We start from the raw sequence: 22,914 nt of genomic DNA, 5'->3' as shown, positions 1-22,914 counted from the left end.
AGAAAAGGATGGCGGGCAAGGCACGAACAGCTTTGTAGGTTTTCGACAGTAGAAGGAATTTGGCGCACCAAATGAAAAAAGGGCTGAATGCTAGCAAGATTGCAGACAACGCTATTCGTAAAGAACGATATCATTGTGATTCCGAAGAATAATCAGAAATTCTAGCTATTGACGGTCCTACATATCTCAACATAAATCTAGAGATACACCAAGAGATGAAGGAGCGCCTGAAATGAGAGGGTAAGCTAGCATACCCTTGAGTCAAAGATTGCACACTTCTATTACGCAGCAAATCATATTTCATCGACGTTACAGTAATGATAGTCAAAGGTGACAGATGAAGCACGCCACACCATGTGTTCTACTATATATTAATAGAAATGAAGATCAAGGTGCAAGCCCTTGTGCTACTGCTCACAAGAGCAAAATAGCATAGTTGCGCATTCGTTGTCAAAGCCAGAGCACACAAGCAGCTATAGAAAGCGAGGAACAATATGCATCATATGCATTACTGAGTAGTGTCTTTATCGTAGCTTGACGTTAACACCTGATGGACGAAATGTTGACCTTCTATAATGGTTTTGGCATTCATGGATGAGCAATTAGCAAAGTTATTATATGCTGTTATACTATTTCAATGGCAAGAAGAAGGGTTCATCGCCATGAATGGTAGTATGATAGTAGCACTAGCAGTAGTAATTAATGTACAGTACGGCAGACAGCCCATGCTTTTTAATCTTTAAAATGTCGGACAGTATCACTAATGTTTGTCTGGATCCAAAGGCTGTATACACGCCGTATTTAAGTATGTGATTGACGTCTCTTCGTCATAATGATATTGAAACTGATATATCAGTATATTTCTTCGTTCTCCAACTACTTTTGTGCGTACAAGGGAAACCACACTCCGTTACTGTTATATCAGCAATGAATACATTACATAAGCGGGAGGACAAGAGTCCGGGATTGGGAGGGTATTAACACGACATGTGCCTGGTCATTTATCGGCAGTATGTAAATCATCATCATTAACAAGCTACAGTTACTATTTTTATATGGCAGCTACAAACCTCTTTTCCTTTAGATCAAATGCAATATGTATATTTTTACAGGACTTGGCAAAGACAAAAGCAAGAGCATATTCTGTATCACCGTGCTTAGTCATTTCCATGTAGTATAAGGCCGCTGCACGAGGCCGAGACAATCAGAGGGAAAATGACTGTTTATTGCTTATTGAATTTTATCGATTCTATTATTAATGGTTCTTGTCTATTTCTCAACGTGTCGAAGTGATTGTATACACGATCCTCTCATGTATTTAGTATTAAGTAGTAGCTAATCATTTAGGACATTTTGACATACCTTACGGACACCCTTGTCAGCGGCTCTGTCGACGAGCATCTCTGCTGATCTGAACTGGTTGTTGAGATCACGTACGGAATGGTTGTCGTTCTTGTAAAAATAAATGGGTCATGATCTGAGTACTGATTAGGAGAAGTGATCGCAGCGGCCATGACTGTAACAGCAAAGTTGGTGACACCACAAACACACTGGAACGTCACTTTTGCTGGCACACACATAAAGATGTCATTGAAAGAAAAACGAATGATGGTGATTATCACAGTAATTTTGGTAGACACTACAATAATGGCAAGGAAATGATCTTCCTTAAGCTTCCATATATTTTTAAAACACACCAAGTAGTATGCCATCAATAAATGTTACATGCATTGGGTAATAGGAAAAGCTTGCAATAAGGCGAGAATAAAGTGTGTGTATCCGAGAGTGATGATGAACAGGGTTCCACAATCGCCACAATATCGCCTGCATCCTCTTCCTCCTCTGTTTCATCATACATCAACAGTGCTATCCTATAAGCATTAGTATCCATTTTTTTGCTTGGCGTTTTTGTTCTAAACGCGACAACTTTATTCCGAAGAGAAACATGACATGCATCAAAAAGAGAAAAACGCCAAGGTAATACAAGGAAAATAAGCCCGTTATGGTAAAAATAGAGAAAAATTTATATAAATCGGGAGAAAAAAGGGTGATGTTACGCAAAAAGTATAAGGTAAGGAATAATATTTGTACTTGATCACAGACAACGCCAGCGAGCGAGAGAGAGAGAGACCGACTCTGGCCATTTTTCTTTCGTTTTTAGCAGCAAATTTCATCAATTTCAACTATATGAAAAACGGCAAATAGGATACAATTTCTCTCTGTCATCAGTACTCACGCTACATACTACATACAATTACAATTGAAAACACAAAAATAACTAATAATCACTTACAGCTAATATATGATCGGACAGTAAGATTAGTTCAACACAAAAGTTGACGGTTTTCGTTAGCATAAAGGATGTCGACATGCACACTACACAACAACGTTCAATAAAAAAAAATCATACCAACAGATGGCTTCAAGAGCACAGCAGCAGCAAATAGCGGCCAAACAATCTTTAACGCAACCACCACCGCGAAGACTATTTCAAATAAACGAATCAGATTCAATATAGTTCGTACAACTCAACGACAGCCCCAATGTGAGTATGAAAAAGAAGGAAGCTTACCGAAGCATCGAAGAGCTCTCTTCTATATATATTTTTACAAGTTATCCCAGAAGGTTTTTTTTTTAACAAGATGAGCGGAAGTGTCGCTGGTGTCAGTATATCGTGCACATGTATCATCTGTTCAAGGATGACTCTTCTTTGCTGAAATGTATTTTCCTCAAGTAAACCGCACTTTACTCCAACCAAAACGTATACATTACCTTGCTGAGTAGGGACATGTTCCTGAGTAGTGTTGGGAGTCATGGTCTGAGTGGTAGGGTAGGCCGAGGTGGAGACCATTTCGTGTTGCTCTTGTTGAGGCTGCTGTTGTTGGCTATGTACGTAAATCGCGACGACATTGTATTAGTGTCAGCAAATGTTAAAAAGGAGAGATATTTATGCCCAATGTCCTGTGGATATCCAACAACCCCAACAATTCATGATAGTTTGCCAAGTAGCCTTTCATCGTTACCTTGGGGACATTGTTTTGGGAGGTTAGGCGCAAAAGGTATAAAGAAAAGAGCAATGAAGGTTTTACTGTTAGCAAAGGACGAGCCCTTTTTATAGATGTTTAAAGATCCGTTTTTGGTATAGCCGATGGACAAGTGCGGGTAGCAGTTAAAAAAAAAAGAGTTATTAACGGTGTGTCTGTGTCCTGTGTTCAAAGTCAAGCCGCAAAGTAAGCGAGAGCGAAAAGATACTCAGCTGGAAAATGGTAAAGCCCTCGCTCTTCCTTCCATGTAGTTGTCTATCCCCTCCCCCTTTATGCATTTTATTGACGCAAGGATTAGAAAACCACCCGAACGAAACGAAAATAGTAGTACATCATAGCAGCCATATGCAACTTTTATTCTTTCAAAGCTGAAACCTGCTCAACTCGATCTACGAATTCATTTATGCGACTCATCATATCATCCACCACAGGTGATCGTCGTACTTGGAATACTTGAACTACCAAGGGAAGCCATCGAGAATGGACGATATCGATAATTTGGTCAATAGGCTGTTTCCATTCGTCAGACATGGGAATAAGCTCGGTGGTTGTCTCCATATTTTCCTCCTCTGCATCACTGTCGCTATCTTCATCGCTATCATTGCCGTTACGGCTTTTAGGAGGAGCTGTGGACGATCGAATGACAAGCGTCCGCTGAGTGCCCTGGAGAACAGTATCGATCACAATAGCCAAGATCCGCCAGCCAGCGAAAAATGCCGCCATGGGACTACCCACCGGTGAAGATGGATTTGGGCATGTCCATATATGGTCGTTCAAGAACTGCAAGTAGACAACCGCCTCGTTAAAACCTTTCACCGTCATGCCGAATCGTTCCGCCAAACCTTTGCCAAAGAATTGTGGAAAAAGCTTGAGGTGGTATGTCGATAAAACCGCATGGATCGATCCATACGTCCAATGATACCGTGGCACTGGTACCTTCTCCTCCTCCTCCTCCTCCTCCTCTTCTTCAGCGTCTCGGGTGGTATTATCAGGGTGCAGCAAATCTTCCATGTACGGTTCAATCATTCGGAGCGAGTCTTCGTCAACAGGTTTGAGTCCATGAGCGAGAGCAGCGAACGCCAGCGTAATTTGCTGCACATGGTCTTCACGCTTGCCAATAAAAGGTACACTTGATTTGATAGTGTGACACTTGGGACACTCCCATACACCTTTGTGATAGTAAACTTGTTTACAGCTGCCGTGGATATCATTGTCTTGACCGCGCGACCAGTCGTAGTCTGTACACCGGGCACATGCGCACTCGAAAAACTTGAACTTGTGGAGCTTAGCCTGGCGTAGAACGGTGGTGCCACAGACCAAGCCGCCTAATGACATGTCATCTTCGGGCAAGTATGAAAAGGATAAAACGGTACCAGGTTCCATGGCACGGACGGCGCGAAATACCATGACGTTTTCGGAGGGTTCGTACTGGAGAAACAGGTTGGGTGCACAAGCGTGTGCAAATTTGGATCCCCAAGCCATCAAGCAAATCATGGATCGCTGTTGCGCTGCTTCCTCTTCTGAAAGACCAAATCCACTGGTGTCGTACGGCTCACCCCATTTAGGAGCGTACATCTGGCGCCGTTCTTTTCTTCGCTTGTGTGTCTGTGCCTTTCTTTCGTGTGCAAATGAGACCGTATGTGCATTGCCGTATATCTTGAGAACAAATCTGGCCATATCATCGGCATCTAAGTCCTTAAATTCAGGTAGCGTCGAAACGGCCGTGTGTGATGCCTGCTTGATCAACTGGACCGTCGAATGCTGCTCGCTGAGTTCGGGATAGTAGAAGAAATCATATTTGGGTCGTTCTATTTCGCCAAGCGAGAGATAGGCGAGCATGGCTGCTGGTACACCTGGACAAAACCCTTCGTCCTGTACAATGTCCTCCAAGCTTTTCCATAACTTTTTCGTATAGTGTGGTGACAAGGACGATCGGCAGTTGGGTTGGAGTAAATAACAAAGTCGTGGATTCTCGACGAGTACAATGTCGCCTGGTGACAAGGGTCGTTTAGCGACCAGCGATCGACCTTCTAATTCACATTGTCGCAATTCCACCGTTTTACTGAAATCGTCTTTGTTAACTACGGTCGATAGATCGTATTGATCTACTTGTTGCAGCATATTTTTTTTTTTTTTGGTGTCAAGTTGTAGTAAAATAACAATTAGCTCTCTCTCAAATCTCCAACACCGACGAAACGACGACGGAGAATGAACAGCGACACTTACATTGTGTGCCAAGTACATACAAAGCTTTGGTTCATGGCTCTTCCCGATTCCCTTCAAAAAGTGCCTGGGGTCACTCCTGATGGTGACTCCAACCAACCCAAGGAAAATCCACCAACACATCCAAAACGAACGTATGCTCAAGCAGTTACCCAAAAACGTCCGGAAATCAGTCGAGGTCGTCTGATAACCCAGCTTAACGAATACGTCCCTGAAGATGTAAAAATGACACTTGGCAGCATGGCAGCCGACGGTCAACCAATCGCATCCCATTTACTTCGTCGAGGAACGGAAGAATACAGTGTTTTCTTTGATATGTCGACACGCTCAGTCAAAGAGGACGCGTTTTTCCGAGCAGCTCGAGAAACGTTTGAAAACTGGGATGAGGCCATAGGTCTCATCCACCATCGCGAAAAGAAACAAGTCCTGTATGAGATGACTTTTGCAGACGAAGACATCTGCAACCTGGCACTGGAAAAGGGCGTTACCGTCGGTGATGTTCACTTCCCGGCTGTAAGATCGCTCCCTCCGGAACACGATCTCACCAAAGTACAACTCGAAAAACTGCCTACAGGCGTCAAAATGTATGAGCTGGAGGTCTTGTTGCGCCAAACACTTACCCAATTCGGACACGTGTTGCAACTTGGATTATACCGCTCTGTAGAGGGTGGTTGGTTCCAGGGTAAAGGATACGCAGTGCTCATGAAATCTAAGAACACCACCCCAGAGTCGTACAAGCCCCTCACCCACAAGGTCGAATTCGGTCTCGTGCAAGGCCGAGAACGGTCTTTTTACGCTACTTGGCAATCCATGGGTGATTACTGCCGATACTGTCACTCCCAAGACCACACTCTGAAACAATGTCCAAGCCGCGTTCAACCAGAATGCTTCAACTGTGGAATGATCGGTCACTATGCGAGAGAATGCGATCATCCCCACAACGCACTCCCGCGCAAACAACCAAAGACGACGACTGGTTCAGCATCGCCAATAAAGTCGACGACAACCAGCAAAGGTCCAAAGAAGACCAAAACCCAACAATCGCATCCACCAGCTCAACATTTAAGTGATACACAATCTGATCATCGCTCTCATAATGTTCACTCGAAGTCAGCTTTGGACAAAACGACGATTACCATTCCAAACCCGAATTGTGAACAAGAGCGTGAAAACCAGGCTCAGCTACACTCGAAGGTCAACGAGGCCACACCAAAGCAACAACCCAAAGGGAACTCAAAACGTCGAAGTTCCCAGCCTAAACATGTACCCATGGTCACCGAAGAACCGCTCAGCGACAACACGGATACCTCAGACGAAGAATTCACACCCCCAACAGACGATGAATCATCATCTCAATCATCCTCCGATGAAACTGATAAGGATGAAACAGAAGACATGATACTCTGCTCGGACGAAGTGGATGCATTGACCCAGGATGCTACCCAACCGCTTCCGTCGGCAGCAGGAGATTCGGATTCCGCCTTCACACTTGAAGAGCACCGGAACACGCCGCCTATCAGCACACCATCGGGTGCCTCGGCCTCGAAGCACAATCCCCAGCAGCAGCAAAGTGAAGACTCAAGCGACGACAACAAATTCGACGCCACTGAGTCAACGTCCCCCGACAGCGGTCCACAGCACGCCAACGACTTGATCACCGGTCACTCGTCCGCGGAGACTATGGCCTCTGATTAGATCAACCCCTCCCTTTTATTTTTAAAAAAAAAAAAAAAAAGGAAAGCAAAGAAGTTCAGAAACAGAGAAAACACAAAAACAAACCAAAAAAAAAAAAAACAAAAACAAAAAAATGACACTCACTATTGGTTCGTTAAACGTTCGACATCTTGTCAAACATGACCCACACAACCCCAACAAAACAAAACACTTCATCCGTCATCTACGCCGCCAAGCCCTGCACCTGCTGGCACTTCAAGATACGGGCACTCATAACGATGAACACAACAAAACTTTACAACAACGGTTCTGTGCTCGCGACAGTTCATGGAGTAAACACTGTGCCATTATCAACTTTTCTCCCCTTGTCAACATCCAACATGTCTTTGCGTCGCAAAGCGGCCGGATATTGTTGGTGACGGTTACACACATCAATAATGAATTTCCACCGTTCAACATTATCAATTTTTACGCGCCTGCCGCCTACAGGGATCGGAAAGACTTTTATAGTCTCGAACTCCTTCCAATCCTGCAACAGCAAAATATGATTCCGCATGGTGATAGGTTGTTTATCCTTGGAGATTTCAACTATTCATATGCGCAGCGCGACTCATCATTCATGAAAGCAGCACCAAAAGAGTGGTGCGCACACTTGAATGAAAACTTTGTCAACCTGATGCTGCCGTCGGACGGATCCAATAACCTCACGACGACATTCTACAACGGACGAGGCACATCGTCAATTGATTATATATTTGCGTCATCATCACTCTCCCTGCTGTGTTCGGCACCCGATGTCCGCCATGTGAATAGCAACTGGACGGACCATGCATTGATAGTGACCAGCATGCGGGCCAGTAATATCCGGCAGGGCCAAGACATATGGAGAGCCAACCCACTTATTGTCAACTCGGTACAGTTTAAAGAAAAACTGAATTCAGCACTCTCATCGGCACATATAAGAATTGCCAACATAGCCTCGCCACAAGAGGCCTGGGATGAAGTCAAAAAGATTGCGAAAGAGGAATGCCGTCAATATGGACGTTATCTAGCCAAGAAAAAAGACCATCGCGAAAAACACCTACTTCGTCAACGTAATAAGATGATGCGCCATTTCAAGACAACAGGAAGTCGACCTCAGCGCCTTGTTGATATTACCGCCGAGCTCAACAAGATTCAAGAAGATCACGCTAGAATTTTAGCTATCAAAGCTAATGTCCGCTGGAGAGAGCGTAGCGAAATATCGGCCGGCTATCTAAAACGCACAGCACAACAACGAATGGCACAAAGGAACATCCTCCAGCTAGAACATCCAGTAACAGGCATCGTAGACTCTTCGATTGATCATATGCATCAAGCAGTCTGTTCATTTTATTCACAATTATACTCACCGGAACCGACTGATGCAGCAGCAATATCAGACCTGTTGGACCATTTACCGCCATCATGCGTGCTCTCACAAGACTCTTGCGACATCTTAACAGAAGACATGACTCTCGACGAGTTACTTGACGCAACCAAACGTGCACCGAAAGGAAGCAGTCCGGGACTAGACGGCCTGCCCTATAACATGTTGTCTACCATTTTCAAACACCCGTTATATGGCAGAATGGCTGTTGATATTTACAATTCAGCTTTACATCAGGCACTATTTCCAGCATCATGGTCAGACACATGTATTTGTCTCATTCCGAAGAAAGGGGAGCTCTCCCAACTACGAAACTGGCGTCCAATTGCATTGATCAACACGGACTCTAAAATATTTACCCGTATCATGAACTCACGAATAGTCCGTGTTAGTAATGCATTAATTAACAAGTATCAGACGGGTTTCGTGCACGGACGCTACATCGCAGACAATGGGCTTGCTGTACGACTTGCTATGGACCATGCCGCCAGCGTAAATGCCGATGACGTCGGTTTATCTTTGGATATGGAAAAAGCGTACGACCGCGTTCATCCAGAATATCTCGAATGTTGTCTTAGCAAATGGGGATTCCCAGCAAAGATCATCTCTTCTATCAAGACTCTTTTCTTCGGCAGCAATCTACGAATCAACATTAACGGGTCCTTGTCTCCAGCATTTAAACAACAACGTGGCGTTCGACAAGGAGACCCTCTCTCGCCTATTTTGTTCAATCTGGCCTTAGAGCCTTTCTTGGTCCGCATCCTCAACGATGAACAATTACACGGATATGATATATCGATGGCAGCAAGTAAAGCTCTTACCCCAGTCACACCGTCTCCAACTAAACTAAAGGTTCTAGCCTACGCCGATGACTGCTTTGTTTTCATTCATAATGAATCAGATTTGCAACAAGTCCGCCACCACTTAGACACCTACTCCAGAGCATCAAACGCCAAGGTCAATATGGACAAAACGCACGCCATATCGCTATCTGGCAAGTCGTCATCCACTTTGCGCTCGTGTTTGGAGGGAATGGGCATTAGATCATGGTTCGATCGACGAGCCCATCAAGCCTTGGTATATCTCGGATATCCTTTGTATCAATCGCCGCAGCAACGGGATGGCTTCCTGGACAAACTTCTAGGCAAGATCAAATCAGCCTGCAACATCCATGCGCATCGGTCACTCTCGATTCGCGGTCGAGCGACAATTCTGAATGTGCTGATTTTATCATCACTTTGGCACGTCTTACGAGTTTGCGCGGTCCCTCAAGCGTTCCAGAAGAAAGTTCGCAGCATTTGCCATGACTTCTTGACTAAAAAGATGTTTCCCAAGATTGCATTTCACCGACTGGCACCACCTCGCAAACAAGGGGGCCTTGCAATATTAGTCCCGGAAGCACAACAATCAGCACTCCAGCTCAGATGGATCCAACCTATGTTTAGTAATGACACCAAGCAGCGATCGTTCATACATTCGTGGATAATTAATACTCAGGCAACATGGACTCCAAACCAGGACCCACATATGTGTCTCCTATTTCCCCGACTTCGGACCGCTTCAATGAGTAAACCCGTCAGCTTCTCAAATCAGCTATGCAAGGCCTTAGACAATTTTACGGTTGACTATCAATCCCAACTCATACCGACCGCTACAGTTCTACAACTGCACGTCCTAGATGCCATGACGCCGACACAGCGCCCGCTCACCAAAACCTTAGACGTATGCTTACGACGCATAGCCAAACACAGGCTCCTAATGGATGATTTGTTCATCTTTGATTTAGCGAAGGGCTGTTTACGGAGACGGCTCGCCACGGAATTCTTGATTTACCCGCGCCTTTTGGGTCTACTGGTTCGCTTCTTGGACTTGGGTGAGTTGGGATTCCATCCAGCGGTGTTTCAGACTTTGATCCCGAGGCATCTTCTTCACAACTCTATTGATCCCGCTATCCGTGAACATAAGGCGGTCGATCTGGGAGCATGGTGCAAGGTCCAAGATAAACAATTGACCACGATCACAGCAAAAGAACTCAGACAAGCAATCATCGACAAGTCTATACACGTCGAAGCCCGGGAAAACACGATCTTAACACCTAGCCAATGGGATACCTTCTGGCGATTGAAGATATCGCCAACGGCAAGAAATGTTTGGTACCGAGCGCTTCACAATAAGATTTCATGCCGTAAAACTCTACATTCAATTATGCCCTCCGAATTCACATCCGCTGTATGCCCAATTTGTAACCAAGATGAAGATGATTTGTCTCATTTCCTGTACCAATGCCCTCGCAAATGGTCGATCTGGTGCTCCGTATGGCCCGACCTACTATTACAATCTGTTACAGAATCTGCTGTACACAATGCCATCTTTCACCTGTATTTTCCCCAAAATGCTCCCCGTCTCCCTTCAGATATAATTATCAGCTGTATATTAGAATGTCTTTGGAACGCCCACTGGCGCTTTGTTTTAAACAACTCTCCCTTCGTTCCCGATAACATTATAACGCAAATCCATTCCCTTTTGTTAACCCGCACTCAAGAAAATCTTCCTTCTATCGCCAACTAGTCAAACGCTCCTTAGCTTCTTCTCCTCACCTCTCATATTTAATATGCACGTGACTTGAAATAAAAACCGACGCAATAATTTGTTGCGCGCCTAAAAAAAAAAAAAAACAAAGCTTTGGTTCATCTTAAAAACAGTTATCGTGGATCCATAATTCAAAATCATGGCGCTGGGTCTTGGCCAATTGTTCTACGCTGTTCTTTTATTCATCAATGCAATTGCAGTATTAAGTGAAGAGCGATTTCTAGCTAGAAGTAAGTATAGCAGCAGTTTTTTGTGCCTTTTTATATATAATTACGACGCGTCTTTTACTTATGATTTTGAAACAAAACATTGATTCAGTCGGCTGGAGCGCTCAAGTCGAACCTGGGTTTGGAGTTGAGCAATCACAATCGGTTAAATATAAGATTATCAACTTGATTTCGGCAGTGCGAACGTTGATGAGAAGTACGTTATATATACATGTTATTTGGGGGGAAAGGAAGAAAACAAGGGACGAGAAAAGGGGGGGGGAGGGTAATAGCATCAAAAAGGTGTTTCTTAAACTGATCTTACTGCGAACGATACATAGTCCCACTGATAGCTATAAACGTAATTGTCATTGTATATGAACTTCTTCTTGGATAACGAACGAACCGACACATCATAAAACGACGTTTTGCATTACAACGCCGGATACAACTTCCAATACCCCAATTTATCTTCTCCGTCATTCAAATCACTCTGTATCTCCACTTAATCCTCTTCGTCCCAAAACAAAACTACAACTATTTCTTTTTTTTTAAACAAAGCGATGAGCATTACATATATAAATATTGTGTATAAAAATGAATATCATATATATATTAAAGAAAGGATGATTTATATCGATTCTGCACTGGTGACTTGTCCTAAACCAATTAGACACCAAAACGAGTAACTCTTGATCCTATCATCATCTAATCGCATGGATGAATTGGCCTTTCTGGATGAAACATCGTCTGCATCCACGTCCTCAATATCCTCTTCATCAATATCGCCTGACGAAACGTCCATACGGTCTTCGTCTGATTTGTAATTATAGGTTACCAGCAAGGGGAACTAGAGTTAAAAGACAACAGTAGCAACCATTAGTTTCTTTTTAAAAATGAAGGTGGATTATAATAGGCTGAAGAGATAAGAAATATACCGTGAATTCACCGGTTTTCTCAGGAATCACTTCTACAATGATACTGGTGTAATTGTTTCTCTTTTCATGGACACCATCCGCCCAAGAGGATGATAAACCCCCACCGCCGAATGCAGATCGTCCGCGCATATTGGACCCTGTAGGGTACATCTCGTCGTCATATTCGATCGTTTCATTATATGCACCCACAGTGAAATGAGGAGAAAGCAAGGTCACCTGAATCCGAGTTTTACATAGGTACAAAGAAAAGGGTTCGATAAGTCAAAGGGTCATGAGGGGCAGGGAAATCAAAGAGGAGGATGTCACTCACCTTGCCTCGGATCTGCGCTTCGTCCCCGTGCTGTTGCTGCTGCTGTTGTTGTTGCTCAGTAGCAGTAGCGGTAGTAGCACCCTCCTTTGACCCTGGTGTTTCTTGCATTTGAGGTGTTGCTAACGTGATGCTCATTTCTTCATAAAGTGGGTTTGTGAATTTTAAAACGAACTGTGTGGGGATGCCTTGCTGCAGAGGCCATGTTTTCCTGGGTAACTTGACGATGCTAATAGTGGGGATATAATTCCTATAGTAAAGAATGTCCATAAGAGAGAAAAGCAAGATAATTAATTGTCAACGTATTACTCGTATCGTCGTGTGTATATATTAATAGTGTGTTTGGGGGGGGGAAGAGAAAGGGAGACAAGAAACAAATAGTATATATAATATACCCAGAATTTAATACACTTACATGGCCACTAGCTTGATTTTAAATCGTGTTGCTTGAGCTTTCTGTTCCGGTTTGATCAAAATGTGCCTGCACGTTCGACATCGCTTTGATCGCTTTATGCAAAGATGAATACGTTGAGGGTGTATTTGGCTGTTCACCGTGTGTTGTTGTAAAAAATAAAAAAAGTTTAGACGGATATCGAAAGGATACTCTATGCGCACACATGTAGCCCATATGGATTCCTCCATCTTTTTACCTGAGTTGATAAGGTTGATCGTGCAGCTGACTAAACCGTTGTGATAAGGTCGAAACTGCTCTCACACACACAGAGCAATATACATTGAGAAAAGAAAGTGTTCATATCAAATACGTTTTCCCTCCTGCTCGATTCATGCACTCAATACACACCTTGATCCACACTCCGCAAAGACATGAGATGATCCACAAGCTTAGCATCGTCATCTGGGACATGGACACTAGGTTCATATGCACCAAGATCGTCGAGTTTTCCTTGCTGCGACTGAGCGTCGTGATGCAAATGACTGCCCATCATCTTACTGAATGCACCTGAGCTTGAAAATGACAGGAAACTCGTTGGTAATGTTGGTGGTACGTTCAAACGCAAATGCTTTTCCAAATGATCTTTCAAGTTATCGAATTCCTTGGCATCCGGCAAAGTTTCCTCGGTCTTTTGCAATTGCACTGTATGTGTGTGTGTGTGTGTGTATATATATAGAGCAACACTTGTTATTGATACGATCCTGATAGACTGATAATAACAGAACCCAATATACGTGCACGCAAAAACAGAATGAAAAAAAATAATGAACAACGACGTACATGCAAGACTGGTAGGTTTTTCAAACGTCATGTCAATCTCTTTTGAATTCCAACGGCAGACGTTGCATGACAGGAAATAGGGTCCAGCAGACGCAGGTGTGCTGGATGGCGTTGCTTCTTGTGCTGCAACTACTGACAGGGTATTTTGACATATGGGGCATTGGAAGCAATTGCGTGCACATCTATTTTGTTTTTTTTTTTTGGGGGGGGGAATTGAGCGAGCGAGATAAGGCATGGTGTCAGGTACTCTATACGCGAGTGAGCGGGAGCGCGCGCGCGCGCGCGCCCTGTGCGTTCCACCCTAACACCCTTTTGCGCGCGTATGTGTAGTACCCTTTCCAATCATCCCACAGACCCAGTGTTTTACCTGTTCTTTTCACTCTTCACACTCGCTGTCGGCACCTATCAGATTTTGAAATGTTCGAAAAGAAAGGTATGCGTAAGTGTGAGATATCCTGCCCCCTTGTTTACGTATAGACACACACGGAGCACACATACCTCGAATAGACAGTTGGGACAGTAATACGAGACAATCTCATCTTGGACACACGATGGACAACGGATTTGGTGACAATCTTCACAGAAATAAAGTCGTGATAGTGGGTATAGGTAATTAGAAGCTTGCGTTGAGAGTAAGTGTCGTCCAGTAGCGGATGCAACAATATTAATGGTGTTGTTGTTATTGCGATCTCCTAAAAGGTGTTGTTGCTGGTGAGACAGACTATTCGTACTGCTTGTAGGTGTAGTAGTAGTGGTGGTAATACTACTCTTGTCGTCCAAAGATTCCGTGTCCTTTTTCGTTGCAGTTGTTTCCGGTGACCGACGTAGATCCTGATGGGGTGCACTGTTGTTGGCACTTAGATCGGGGCAAGCGCAATAGTAATGTACAAATGGAGGTGGTTGTGTCGAGGTAGTTGTTGCCGTTGTCGCCATTTTCTTTTAAGTATACCAAGAAAGTGAGTAGATAGTTGGTAGTAGTAAATCACGCTTGCCCCACCCCGAGCCAAAACTTGCTGTGCCCTGAAATGCCCGTTTTCAGTTACCGACGACTATGAGCACCACCAAGATGACGAGCCGCTTCTTTATATTACAATACATAGTGTGGTGACTTTTACAAAGAGATGTGCTAGAAGCACGTGAAGAGAGCTTTCGAAACCATGGATCATTTCTTTGTTGTATTTCTTATTACGATTGGGCGTGTTTTCCTCAGTTTGTATAACGCGTTGGATAGGTCCTTTATTCTGTGAAGATAGTGCTCTTCTTGTCCGTCAATGTTATGTTTTTTATCCTCAATACCAGATTAAAATGCTACATCAGCTTTTAGCTTCTTTAATGTTTGGAAGTATTGTGACGCTAATTCTGAAAGTATAAAAAACAAGTAGCGAATTTAGTAGTAGTAGTTGCTGACTGAGTGTAGTAACTATACATGCTTCCGGCTGTGGTAATCCTTGTTAGGCCTTGGGTACTTTCACTCGTCTTGCTTATTTTATCCACACAAGCCGCATAGCAAAAGAGGTAGCAAGTTTCTAATAAACGGGTTTTTAACAGCGAACGCTGTGTCTTTTGTTCTTTTTGAAGTGTGTAACACTATTAGAAGTAAGGCATTAGAGATGGATTAGGGCTATCCTTTTCAGTAGTGGTTTTTTTTTTGGTTCCCATAGGGCCCTACAAACTGCTGGGTCTCTCAATAATTTAAATCGTCATCACTGTACCTTAATGGTACTTTTGCTGCTATATTGTAAAGAGAAAGTGGTATACACGTACAGCGAGTAATTCGTAGAAAAAGGCTGGACTGCACATTCAAGATATATCATGAGTCTTTTGCACGTACATACAATAAGAAACAATACGCATATGTTCTGCTACCTGATTCTGACCCTCCTTTGCTTCCTTGTCAAAAGCAAATACGGCTGTGGTCATGTACGTAGTTTGGTCACACGATTCCCGCGTAAATCGTTAGTATGACTACCCAACTCTTCGCCTCCCGTCCTCGGGAGAAAAAGTAGTGCACAAGATATATAGCAATGTCAGCCTTGTCTTGCCTTTCTGGTAGATTCTCATATAGCACTTGAACGTATACCAACCATCATAACTGAGGGCGTGAGGATATAGTACAATCTATTTTTGCTCAATATGTATGACAACAATGTCACTACTGGTTGTTCTCTCTTGTTCTTTGGTGTTCTGTCACCTCCCATTTCTCGGGAACCACAACAATGCTGTTAGATGTACGTGGGAAGAAGAAGGTCTGTTATTTATTATTGACATTATTGGTACTGCTGCGTTTTACCAGTACATAACAAACAACAGAGTATGTGTGTGTGTATATATATACGAATTGGATCAGCTACCGTCTTGCTTGACGCTATAAAGAAAGAAGTTTATTATGTACATTTGAAACCGAAACTTTTGTTTTTGCCAAGGAAGACTAACAGGCTTCTCTGAATGTTCTATATATATAGCTGGCTTGTATGTACAGAATACAACGGAATATAAAGAGAAGCACAGCATATCAGTAATAGTAGCAGCGGATGTTGGTTAGCAATCTACTGTACACCCAAATAAAGCTCTTTATTTGTCCATGGGCTGAGCACTGTTGTTGTTTATCCGTACCATCATCGTCGTCTGTGGGTAGGTTAAAACAGTAAAAATAGTATATTGTCATCGACAGTAGATAAACATCGGAAGACGGGAATTGTTCCTAAACTATACGATGGCGGCCGCGATAACATACAAATAAAATCGAATCGTGCGACATAAATACAATGAAAGTGAGAAGGACCCAGCACTCTACTTCCTCGCCCCACTCACCCCGGTGTGCCATCATGGTGGACCCCTTGGCGCCCCCGTTTTTCTATCAAAAAGTTACCAATACTGGATGACCTCCGGCTCAAGTGCACTCCTGGATGTTGTGTTGTGTAACTTACAGATGAGGATCTAATCCTGCGAACGCAAAAAAAAAAAAAAATTGTTCAATACTGATAGGAACATTTTAAGTTATGTATGCTAATATGTCCAAATTAGACAGTATATACTTTGCGATATCTATACAGTATGTATACATTGCTCTCTCATCTTGTAGCATTCGTTTGTACAATAAAAAGGAGCAACAAGAACAAAGACACGAATGGAATGCTTGCTGAAGACTAAATCACTATCATTGTCGTTTGTCCATACAAGAATGTAACAGTAAGTAGTAGGATTAGCTACAGGAGGCTATGCTATCTCAAGCAAGTGCTTTGATTTTTTTTTCCCAGCAGCAAAACAACCGATCCATAGCTCATTTTCATTGCTGCAAGAGGATTGCTACACCAAAGCATATGTACCATCCTCATGATACTAGTCCTTGTTTGTTATTATTGTTGCACAGATTGTTCTTTCTCTTGTCAGCATAAATATACAAGCGAGTGAGTGTGTGTGTGTGTGTGTGTGTGTGTGACAAACAACGAAAAAAAATGGATCGCCACTCACCTTTTTGCCATCTTCTGATCAGATAGTAGATATTATACGGTATAGTCTTCTTTGGCTAGGAAGAGAGATACACGTGCACGCCCTCATTATGTACCATAACCTTATTGCACCTGGCATTCACAACATTTTTTTTTAAATGTACACTACAGCAGCGAAGAAGCTGAGATTTTCGTGATTCACTCACATATTCATTGTATCATACCGTAGCGATCCCTTTTTAATAAAAGCAAAGCTAAATTATAGCACATAAAAACATACATCAAGGAACACTCGTGTGCTGCACAATCTGATCTGTGTGTGTGTGTGTGTGTGTGTGTGTCGAGTCACAAATCGTGAGATTACAAAAAGAGTATCCACTGACAAGCTAAAACATGTGTAATGTGCGTACTACACGCGTGTTTTATGTGTGAATATTTATTTTTATTTGGTTTGGTGATAGCGCTATTTAAGAAGGCTAGGTATGACAGCTATATACAAGTACAACACACATTTTGAGAGCAACAAGTCACCCACCATGCGTGCATATCACAAGTTGATTTCCCCATGACCTACGTGCCTAGCATTTATTTATTTATTTTTTGACAAGCACCCAGAGCATGAGTATGTACGGGATGGAGAAAGAAGCTACCAGTACACATCAGACATGATGCTATGATAGTGACGGTGGTAACGTCGTATGAGTCCAACACCAAAAGAAAGGAAAAAAAAACACCAAACAGAATGAACTAGCCGTACATACATCCAAGGGCAGCAACAGCATCCACATAGCACATATGGTATTACATTTACGGGGTAAACGTTCCTTTCTACACTTTGAGTATACATAACTCCTCGTTTTTCGACCCCTCCTTCATCACTTCTTGTTCACTTCATCCTTCTCCTCATGTCATTGGCCTGCATGCAGGGATCGTCTTTCTATTCTTTGCTCGCTCGCGTCCTCTCTCTCTCTCTCTCTCTCTCTCTCTCCATTATGTACTGTTATACTATATAGAAATTGCATCGTTCCTTTCTATGTGTGTATGTTGTGTCGTCAAGCTAACAAGCTGTCGGTGAAATCCACGGTTATGTACATACAAAAAGCAAAAAAAAAAAAAGAAGAAGCGTATCAGTGCATAGGATGCTCCTTGTTGCTTTTTGCTTTTGCTCCACGACGCTTTCATGTTATAACTAGTCAATCGTTAAGCTCTGAGAATTGGCTGCTGTGTCCGAGGGGGGGGGTTTCTTTGGATGACCTTTGGATCAAAAGTATTTAGTGCTAGGAAATGAATTTGTTGTAGCGTGGTGGTATCTATCTATCTATCATGCATCAAGTGTGTGTGTGTGTGTTATAAATATAGAAACGCATGCAGATGACGACAGCTGCCATACATTCGTTGTCGTCGGAATTGATATCAGTTATGTAGCAGTGTACTACCGCTTTGACAATCTTTTGCTTGGAACCATCCAAGGTGGAGTTCATGGAAAAATGCGGCTTTGAATAATACAAGGGCAGCAGTATGTTTATCGTTTATCCCAGATGGCCTAGGTGGAATGGTGCACATGGTAATCAAAGTACAACAATAGCTTATTACATGTACTAAGAGAGAGAAAGAGCAAAGTGTCAAATTCGAAAAGGGAGTAAAGCACACACAGGACATGCTTCTGGTTCCAATGTACATACATGCAGCACGTATACACATCATCGACACATCATCGTCCAATTTCCTTCCTTTGCAAAAGGGCAGCAGCAGCAGCAGCAGCAGCAGCAGCAGCAGCAAAAAGGAGTGCCAAAAAGCGAGCGAACGAACGGTGGGACAGACAGCAGAGAATCGTAAAAGACAAAAAGTGTGCGTGCTGTGCGTCGCTTCTACATATATGGCAAAGGCTGTCCAACAAGAAATGAAAAGATAGGAGGGGGGGGGAGAGAGAGAGTAAAGAATAAGACTTGGAGATCAGACAGTGACAAACATGACATTCGCTGCTCATTCGCTGTTATTGCCACTCTGCACGGTACTGTACGGTACTGTACTGTACTGTACCTATCCCCAAGAAAGGTGAGTTCCGATGTCGTCTTTCAAGGTGGCACAAAGTACAACTTCTTGATGGCAGTGGCTGTAAAGTAACAAACACTGTTCTCTTATATCAAGAGTGACTCTCTCTCTCTCTGATCTCAATGGCGCCAGCAACAAGCAGCAATAGAAACAGGCTCGTGTACACAATTACTTATTCATCGGCTCATGGAAAATACATGTACGAAGAAAAAGGTTGGATACTCGCTGTGCATGACGCATGCACATGTGCTTGCGAAAGATGAGGATGAAAGATGCTCACCATGGTGTGCTTCTTCTTGTGATTGCGCGCCGGGATGGGGATTCTCACGCTGTGGGTTGGCATTGTCTGGTCTCTCACTCCATAGCAGTACATACATACATACAGTCAGTCATTCATTCATTCATTCATTACAAAAGACAGGTACTGGAGACCCATAAAAAGTTCGGGAATCGAGGATCTGGAACCTCCAAAATCGCCCCGCTTCTCGCACACCATTCCCTATCATCAATCAATTCCTTTCTCCTTCCCACCCCCCCAAGCACGCAAATTGACAGTTTGATCCCATGACCACCTTTAACGCAAGGATCGTCAGTTGAGTTTCTGACCTGTCCGTCCTAGCTTTCTAAGAAACCAGCATCGGTTTCGTTTTTTTTTCTTAAAAGGGTCCCTCTTAGTGAGCGTTATTTTAGACGCATCTTGGCCCAGAAAGCTATTTTTTTTTCTTGGGGTGGGGCAAGTATAAGGGCCAAAGAAAGCCTGGTTGGAATGCACGTCAAAGCGAGCACTCAACAACTTTAATTCCAGGTTCCAGGACCAACCTCCCTCCCTCCCTCCCCCCTAAAAGGCTTCTCTCTCCCCCAACACACACCCTCCCCCCCCCCACACACAAACTAGTAGTACTCAAAGCATCGTTTCCGATTTGCTATCCTCCCCCTTTTCATAATTTCGGTGTTTTGGGTCAGATTTCCTAACCCGAATGGCCCCCCGGTGTTATTTTTGGGAATGCCACTTGTGTGTGAGTGTATAAATAAGCCTCGATCGCCACCACACTTTTGCACCATTCCCATTCTCTTCTACTTCTACCATGGCCATTGGTAGCACCAAAAAGTGCATCGTCCCTGGCATCAAGCTGGCACCGCCCATACAGCATGCTGTCATCATCGATGAGAAGCTGCTCGACCAAAAGACCTACTTTTCCATCCAAGTCATCCCACAGCAGACCGATATCCGCATTGTCAACGGCTCTCCCGTCGGCAAGCGCTCTGCACCCGCTGCACGCCAGCCTTACACCATTGCACGACGCTACGAAGACTTTAGTCACTTTGCCCAGCGTCTGCGCGAGGCATTCCCCACCACTACCCGCAGCCTTGCCAGCCGCGCTGGATCGCGGCTCTTGAGCAGCCCTCTCGAAAACACCACCAACAACGTGAGCTGTAGCAACAGTAGCAACAACAACAACAACAATAGCAACAGCAACAGCAATAGCATCGCCATCCCCAAGCTCAACAACGGGAAGCGACTGATGCTCAACAGCAAAAAGCGACGCTCAGAGCTCGATAAATTCATGCAGGCCCTGTTTCGTCTGCCTCCGTCCATCTCGCAATCCTTGGTTGTGTTGGAATTCTTTGGTCTGCAGAAAGCAGACACAGAGCAGCAGATCTTGCGACAGCAGCAGCAGCAAGACGACATCACCACCTCACGCTTGCTTCGCTCACAGTCATCCATGACGCAGCAGTACCACAAGCAGCAGCACTTTCAGCAGCAGCAGCAGCACTTTCAGAAGCACCAAGAAGACTATGCATCATCGCTTAGAAGATCGGCTTCTTATTCGGACTTGATCAACAATGCACCTACGCCGCTTGTCATGCCGTCGTCCTATTCCACCATCCATCCATTGGATTCGCCAAGCTTTGTGGAACCACAACACCAGACTTCCACATCCACAACAACAAACTCGTCTTCACCGCTTTGGCGACGCTTCCGCACGCGTGCACGGGCACTCTCAACCACCTCTCAGTACCCACCACCACCACCACCTCTTTCACCGCCTCAGCCCGAGCCCACCGTGTCGACCTCCAGCCTCACTTCCCTGTGCACGCAGGCTGCAAGCATGATCATGCCATGGGCAGGTCGCGCACAGCAGCAACCTCCTCCACCCTCAATGATGCATCCTCACCAATACCCGCATTGCCGACGCGGCTCGCCCATGATGTCACCCACATCAGTGATGATGCCCTTCCCAGCAGAACAGCCGCGTCCCTCCATGTCGACACCCACGGGTGGAAAGCCAGCAACAAGACGGTCGCAGCGCAAGAAATCATCGGCACCGAGTGCATACCCGCCACCGCCCTTGCCTCGCAGCAACAACAACAACAACAACCACACCCTGGTCACAAGCAGCAGCATCATCAGCAGCACCTCCACAAGCTCCAGCTGCTACAGCCGCGACAGCCAGAGCACATGTGCCACCAGCGTTGCTCCCAGCCCCACCACCTCGCCCACGCTGCGCTTGATCAAGATCAAGGTCATTTACGACGTCGACAACATCATTGTCATCCAAGTCCCGCGTTCAATCACCCTGACCGACTTGCGTGCGCGTATTGCTCAAAAGTTCAGCGATCCGTCCATCTCGCTGCCCAAGGATTTCGTCTTGCTGTTCAATGATACGCGCTCTTCGGCATCGTCCAGCACCAGTGCCGCTTCGTCGTTCTCTGTCGACAGCACCAGTGGCACCGCAACCTTGATTGCCAAGGAACAGGACTTGGCGAACGCCATGGGCTCAGCTTGGGTTCGTCATGAAAAGGTAACACTTCGCTGTGTTGCCTAAGTTATTTTCTTCTTCTCTATATCCACACACTCTTGTGGTTCGCCCCCCCCCATACCTTTCATTTCTACCTTTTACTTTCTCTCCAGAAAAGCATACCTCGCCCTGTCAAATGCATACCCCAACCCTCTCATTTTTCCACACACCCACAACCCAAAAATGTACATAGTCTTTTCTCTTTTCTCGATATATTCTGTCATCCAAAACCCCCACACTCACTCCTTTCTCTCTACAAACCCCAATTATGTCCCACACCTAAAAAAGCACATTTATTCTGCAAACCATATACTACCAACGAAGCCAATGTTTCCCGGAACAAAAAAAAAAAAGACCTCGCTCCTTATTGTCTTTCTAGCCGTGCTTCCACTGTTTATATTCATTCATTCCTACTTTGTATGTATTGTATAAAATTTACTCTTTTATCTCGTTTTCATATATCCAAACTGTCTCTTTTTCCCTTTCGTAAATAAATCATTACCACGCAACCATCATCATATTCCACCCATCTAAACATATTCTGTCAAACTGAAATGTGTGTACATACGCTAGAAAAAGGGAAAAAATGGGGCCAAGGAATGGCGGCTGGGCTCTAATAATAAAACAATGAAATTGAGAGCCTGTTTCCTAGCAATGCATTGACCACCCATCCGATGTGCAAAGACCACTTTCGGGATAGGACTGACTAGGGGAAAATCAAGTAGAATCAAGTGTGTAGAGATTGGCCAACAAGATCGTGGGTGGTCAGCCCTACAACCATCACACCCATTCTGCTCTCCGATGATTTGCGTGCAGCAGCCTTTCGTCCGTCGTGCCATTGGGAAATCAAACCATTTATCCCTCTACTTTAGAACCATACGAGCGGAATTTGATCCTTGTTTAACCATTCTAGTTGCTCCTTATTGTCTCTCTCTTCTTGCTGTAATGTTGAGAATGAAGCACTGTTACTCTAATATACATACGACTAC

General features: G+C 44.2%; 7 protein-coding genes across 7 annotated transcripts; 3 read left to right on the top strand and 4 right to left on the bottom strand.

Annotated features, from left to right (window-relative positions):
• Window positions 1–1,656: 1,656 nt before the first annotated feature.
• Window positions 1,657–3,127, bottom strand: BDB00DRAFT_818139 (uncharacterized protein). The gene is made up of 6 exons (XM_053123124.1): window positions 3,024–3,127; window positions 2,773–2,885; window positions 2,573–2,594; window positions 2,411–2,485; window positions 2,359–2,360; window positions 1,657–2,183 (listed from the first exon to the last, which is right to left on the bottom strand). Exons 2-6 carry the CDS (start codon window positions 2,788–2,790, stop codon window positions 2,001–2,003), a joined length of 300 nt encoding a protein of 99 aa, XP_052980725.1. The 5' UTR covers window positions 2,791–2,885; window positions 3,024–3,127; the 3' UTR covers window positions 1,657–2,000.
• On the bottom strand, window positions 3,128–5,189 carry BDB00DRAFT_818131 (uncharacterized protein). The gene is made up of 2 exons (XM_053123123.1): window positions 3,343–5,189; window positions 3,128–3,266 (listed from the first exon to the last, which is right to left on the bottom strand). The coding sequence occupies exon 1, from the start codon at window positions 5,163–5,165 to the stop codon at window positions 3,399–3,401; it is 1,767 nt and encodes a 588-aa protein (XP_052980724.1). The 5' UTR covers window positions 5,166–5,189; the 3' UTR covers window positions 3,128–3,266; window positions 3,343–3,398.
• A 5,820-nt stretch (window positions 5,190–11,009) lies between these two features.
• Window positions 11,010–11,773, top strand: BDB00DRAFT_955548 (Yos1-like protein). Its single transcript, XM_053129648.1, has 3 exons — window positions 11,010–11,168; window positions 11,257–11,361; window positions 11,486–11,773. Exons 1-3 carry the CDS (start codon window positions 11,078–11,080, stop codon window positions 11,539–11,541), a joined length of 252 nt encoding a protein of 83 aa, XP_052980723.1. The 5' UTR covers window positions 11,010–11,077; the 3' UTR covers window positions 11,542–11,773.
• BDB00DRAFT_304335 (dynactin p62 family-domain-containing protein) lies at window positions 11,651–14,170 on the bottom strand. The gene is made up of 8 exons (XM_053116854.1): window positions 14,122–14,170; window positions 13,624–14,025; window positions 13,192–13,485; window positions 13,040–13,094; window positions 12,805–12,933; window positions 12,393–12,639; window positions 12,083–12,298; window positions 11,651–11,994 (listed from the first exon to the last, which is right to left on the bottom strand). The coding sequence occupies exons 2-8, from the start codon at window positions 13,856–13,858 to the stop codon at window positions 11,776–11,778; spliced, it is 1,395 nt and encodes a 464-aa protein (XP_052980722.1). The 5' UTR covers window positions 13,859–14,025; window positions 14,122–14,170; the 3' UTR covers window positions 11,651–11,775.
• Window positions 13,826–14,673, bottom strand: BDB00DRAFT_818119 (dynactin p62 family-domain-containing protein). Its single transcript, XM_053123122.1, has 2 exons — window positions 14,122–14,673; window positions 13,826–14,025 (listed from the first exon to the last, which is right to left on the bottom strand). The coding sequence occupies exons 1-2, from the start codon at window positions 14,554–14,556 to the stop codon at window positions 13,987–13,989; spliced, it is 474 nt and encodes a 157-aa protein (XP_052980721.1). The 5' UTR covers window positions 14,557–14,673; the 3' UTR covers window positions 13,826–13,986.
• Window positions 14,674–15,740: 1,067 nt separating this feature from the next.
• BDB00DRAFT_818115 (uncharacterized protein) lies at window positions 15,741–16,408 on the top strand. The gene has a single exon (XM_053123121.1). It carries the CDS (start codon window positions 15,761–15,763, stop codon window positions 15,992–15,994), a length of 234 nt encoding a protein of 77 aa, XP_052980720.1. The 5' UTR covers window positions 15,741–15,760; the 3' UTR covers window positions 15,995–16,408.
• A 3,801-nt stretch (window positions 16,409–20,209) lies between these two features.
• On the top strand, window positions 20,210–21,952 carry BDB00DRAFT_761904 (uncharacterized protein; the record flags this gene model as incomplete). Its single annotated transcript, XM_053119299.1, has 3 exons — window positions 20,210–20,551; window positions 20,666–20,859; window positions 21,568–21,952. The coding sequence occupies 3 exons, from the start codon at window positions 20,210–20,212 to the stop codon at window positions 21,950–21,952; spliced, it is 921 nt and encodes a 306-aa protein (XP_052980719.1).
• Between the last annotated feature and the right edge of the window lie 962 nt (window positions 21,953–22,914).

The sequence above is a fragment of the Zychaea mexicana genome (genome assembly GCF_025766255.1).
Source record: "Zychaea mexicana strain RSA 1403 chromosome Unknown BDB00scaffold_27, whole genome shotgun sequence".
Taxonomy (NCBI): domain Eukaryota; kingdom Fungi; phylum Mucoromycota; class Mucoromycetes; order Mucorales; family Lichtheimiaceae; genus Zychaea; species Zychaea mexicana.
The sequence above is the reverse complement of the archived record's forward strand: the minus strand, read 5'-3'. Positions and strand labels throughout refer to the sequence as shown.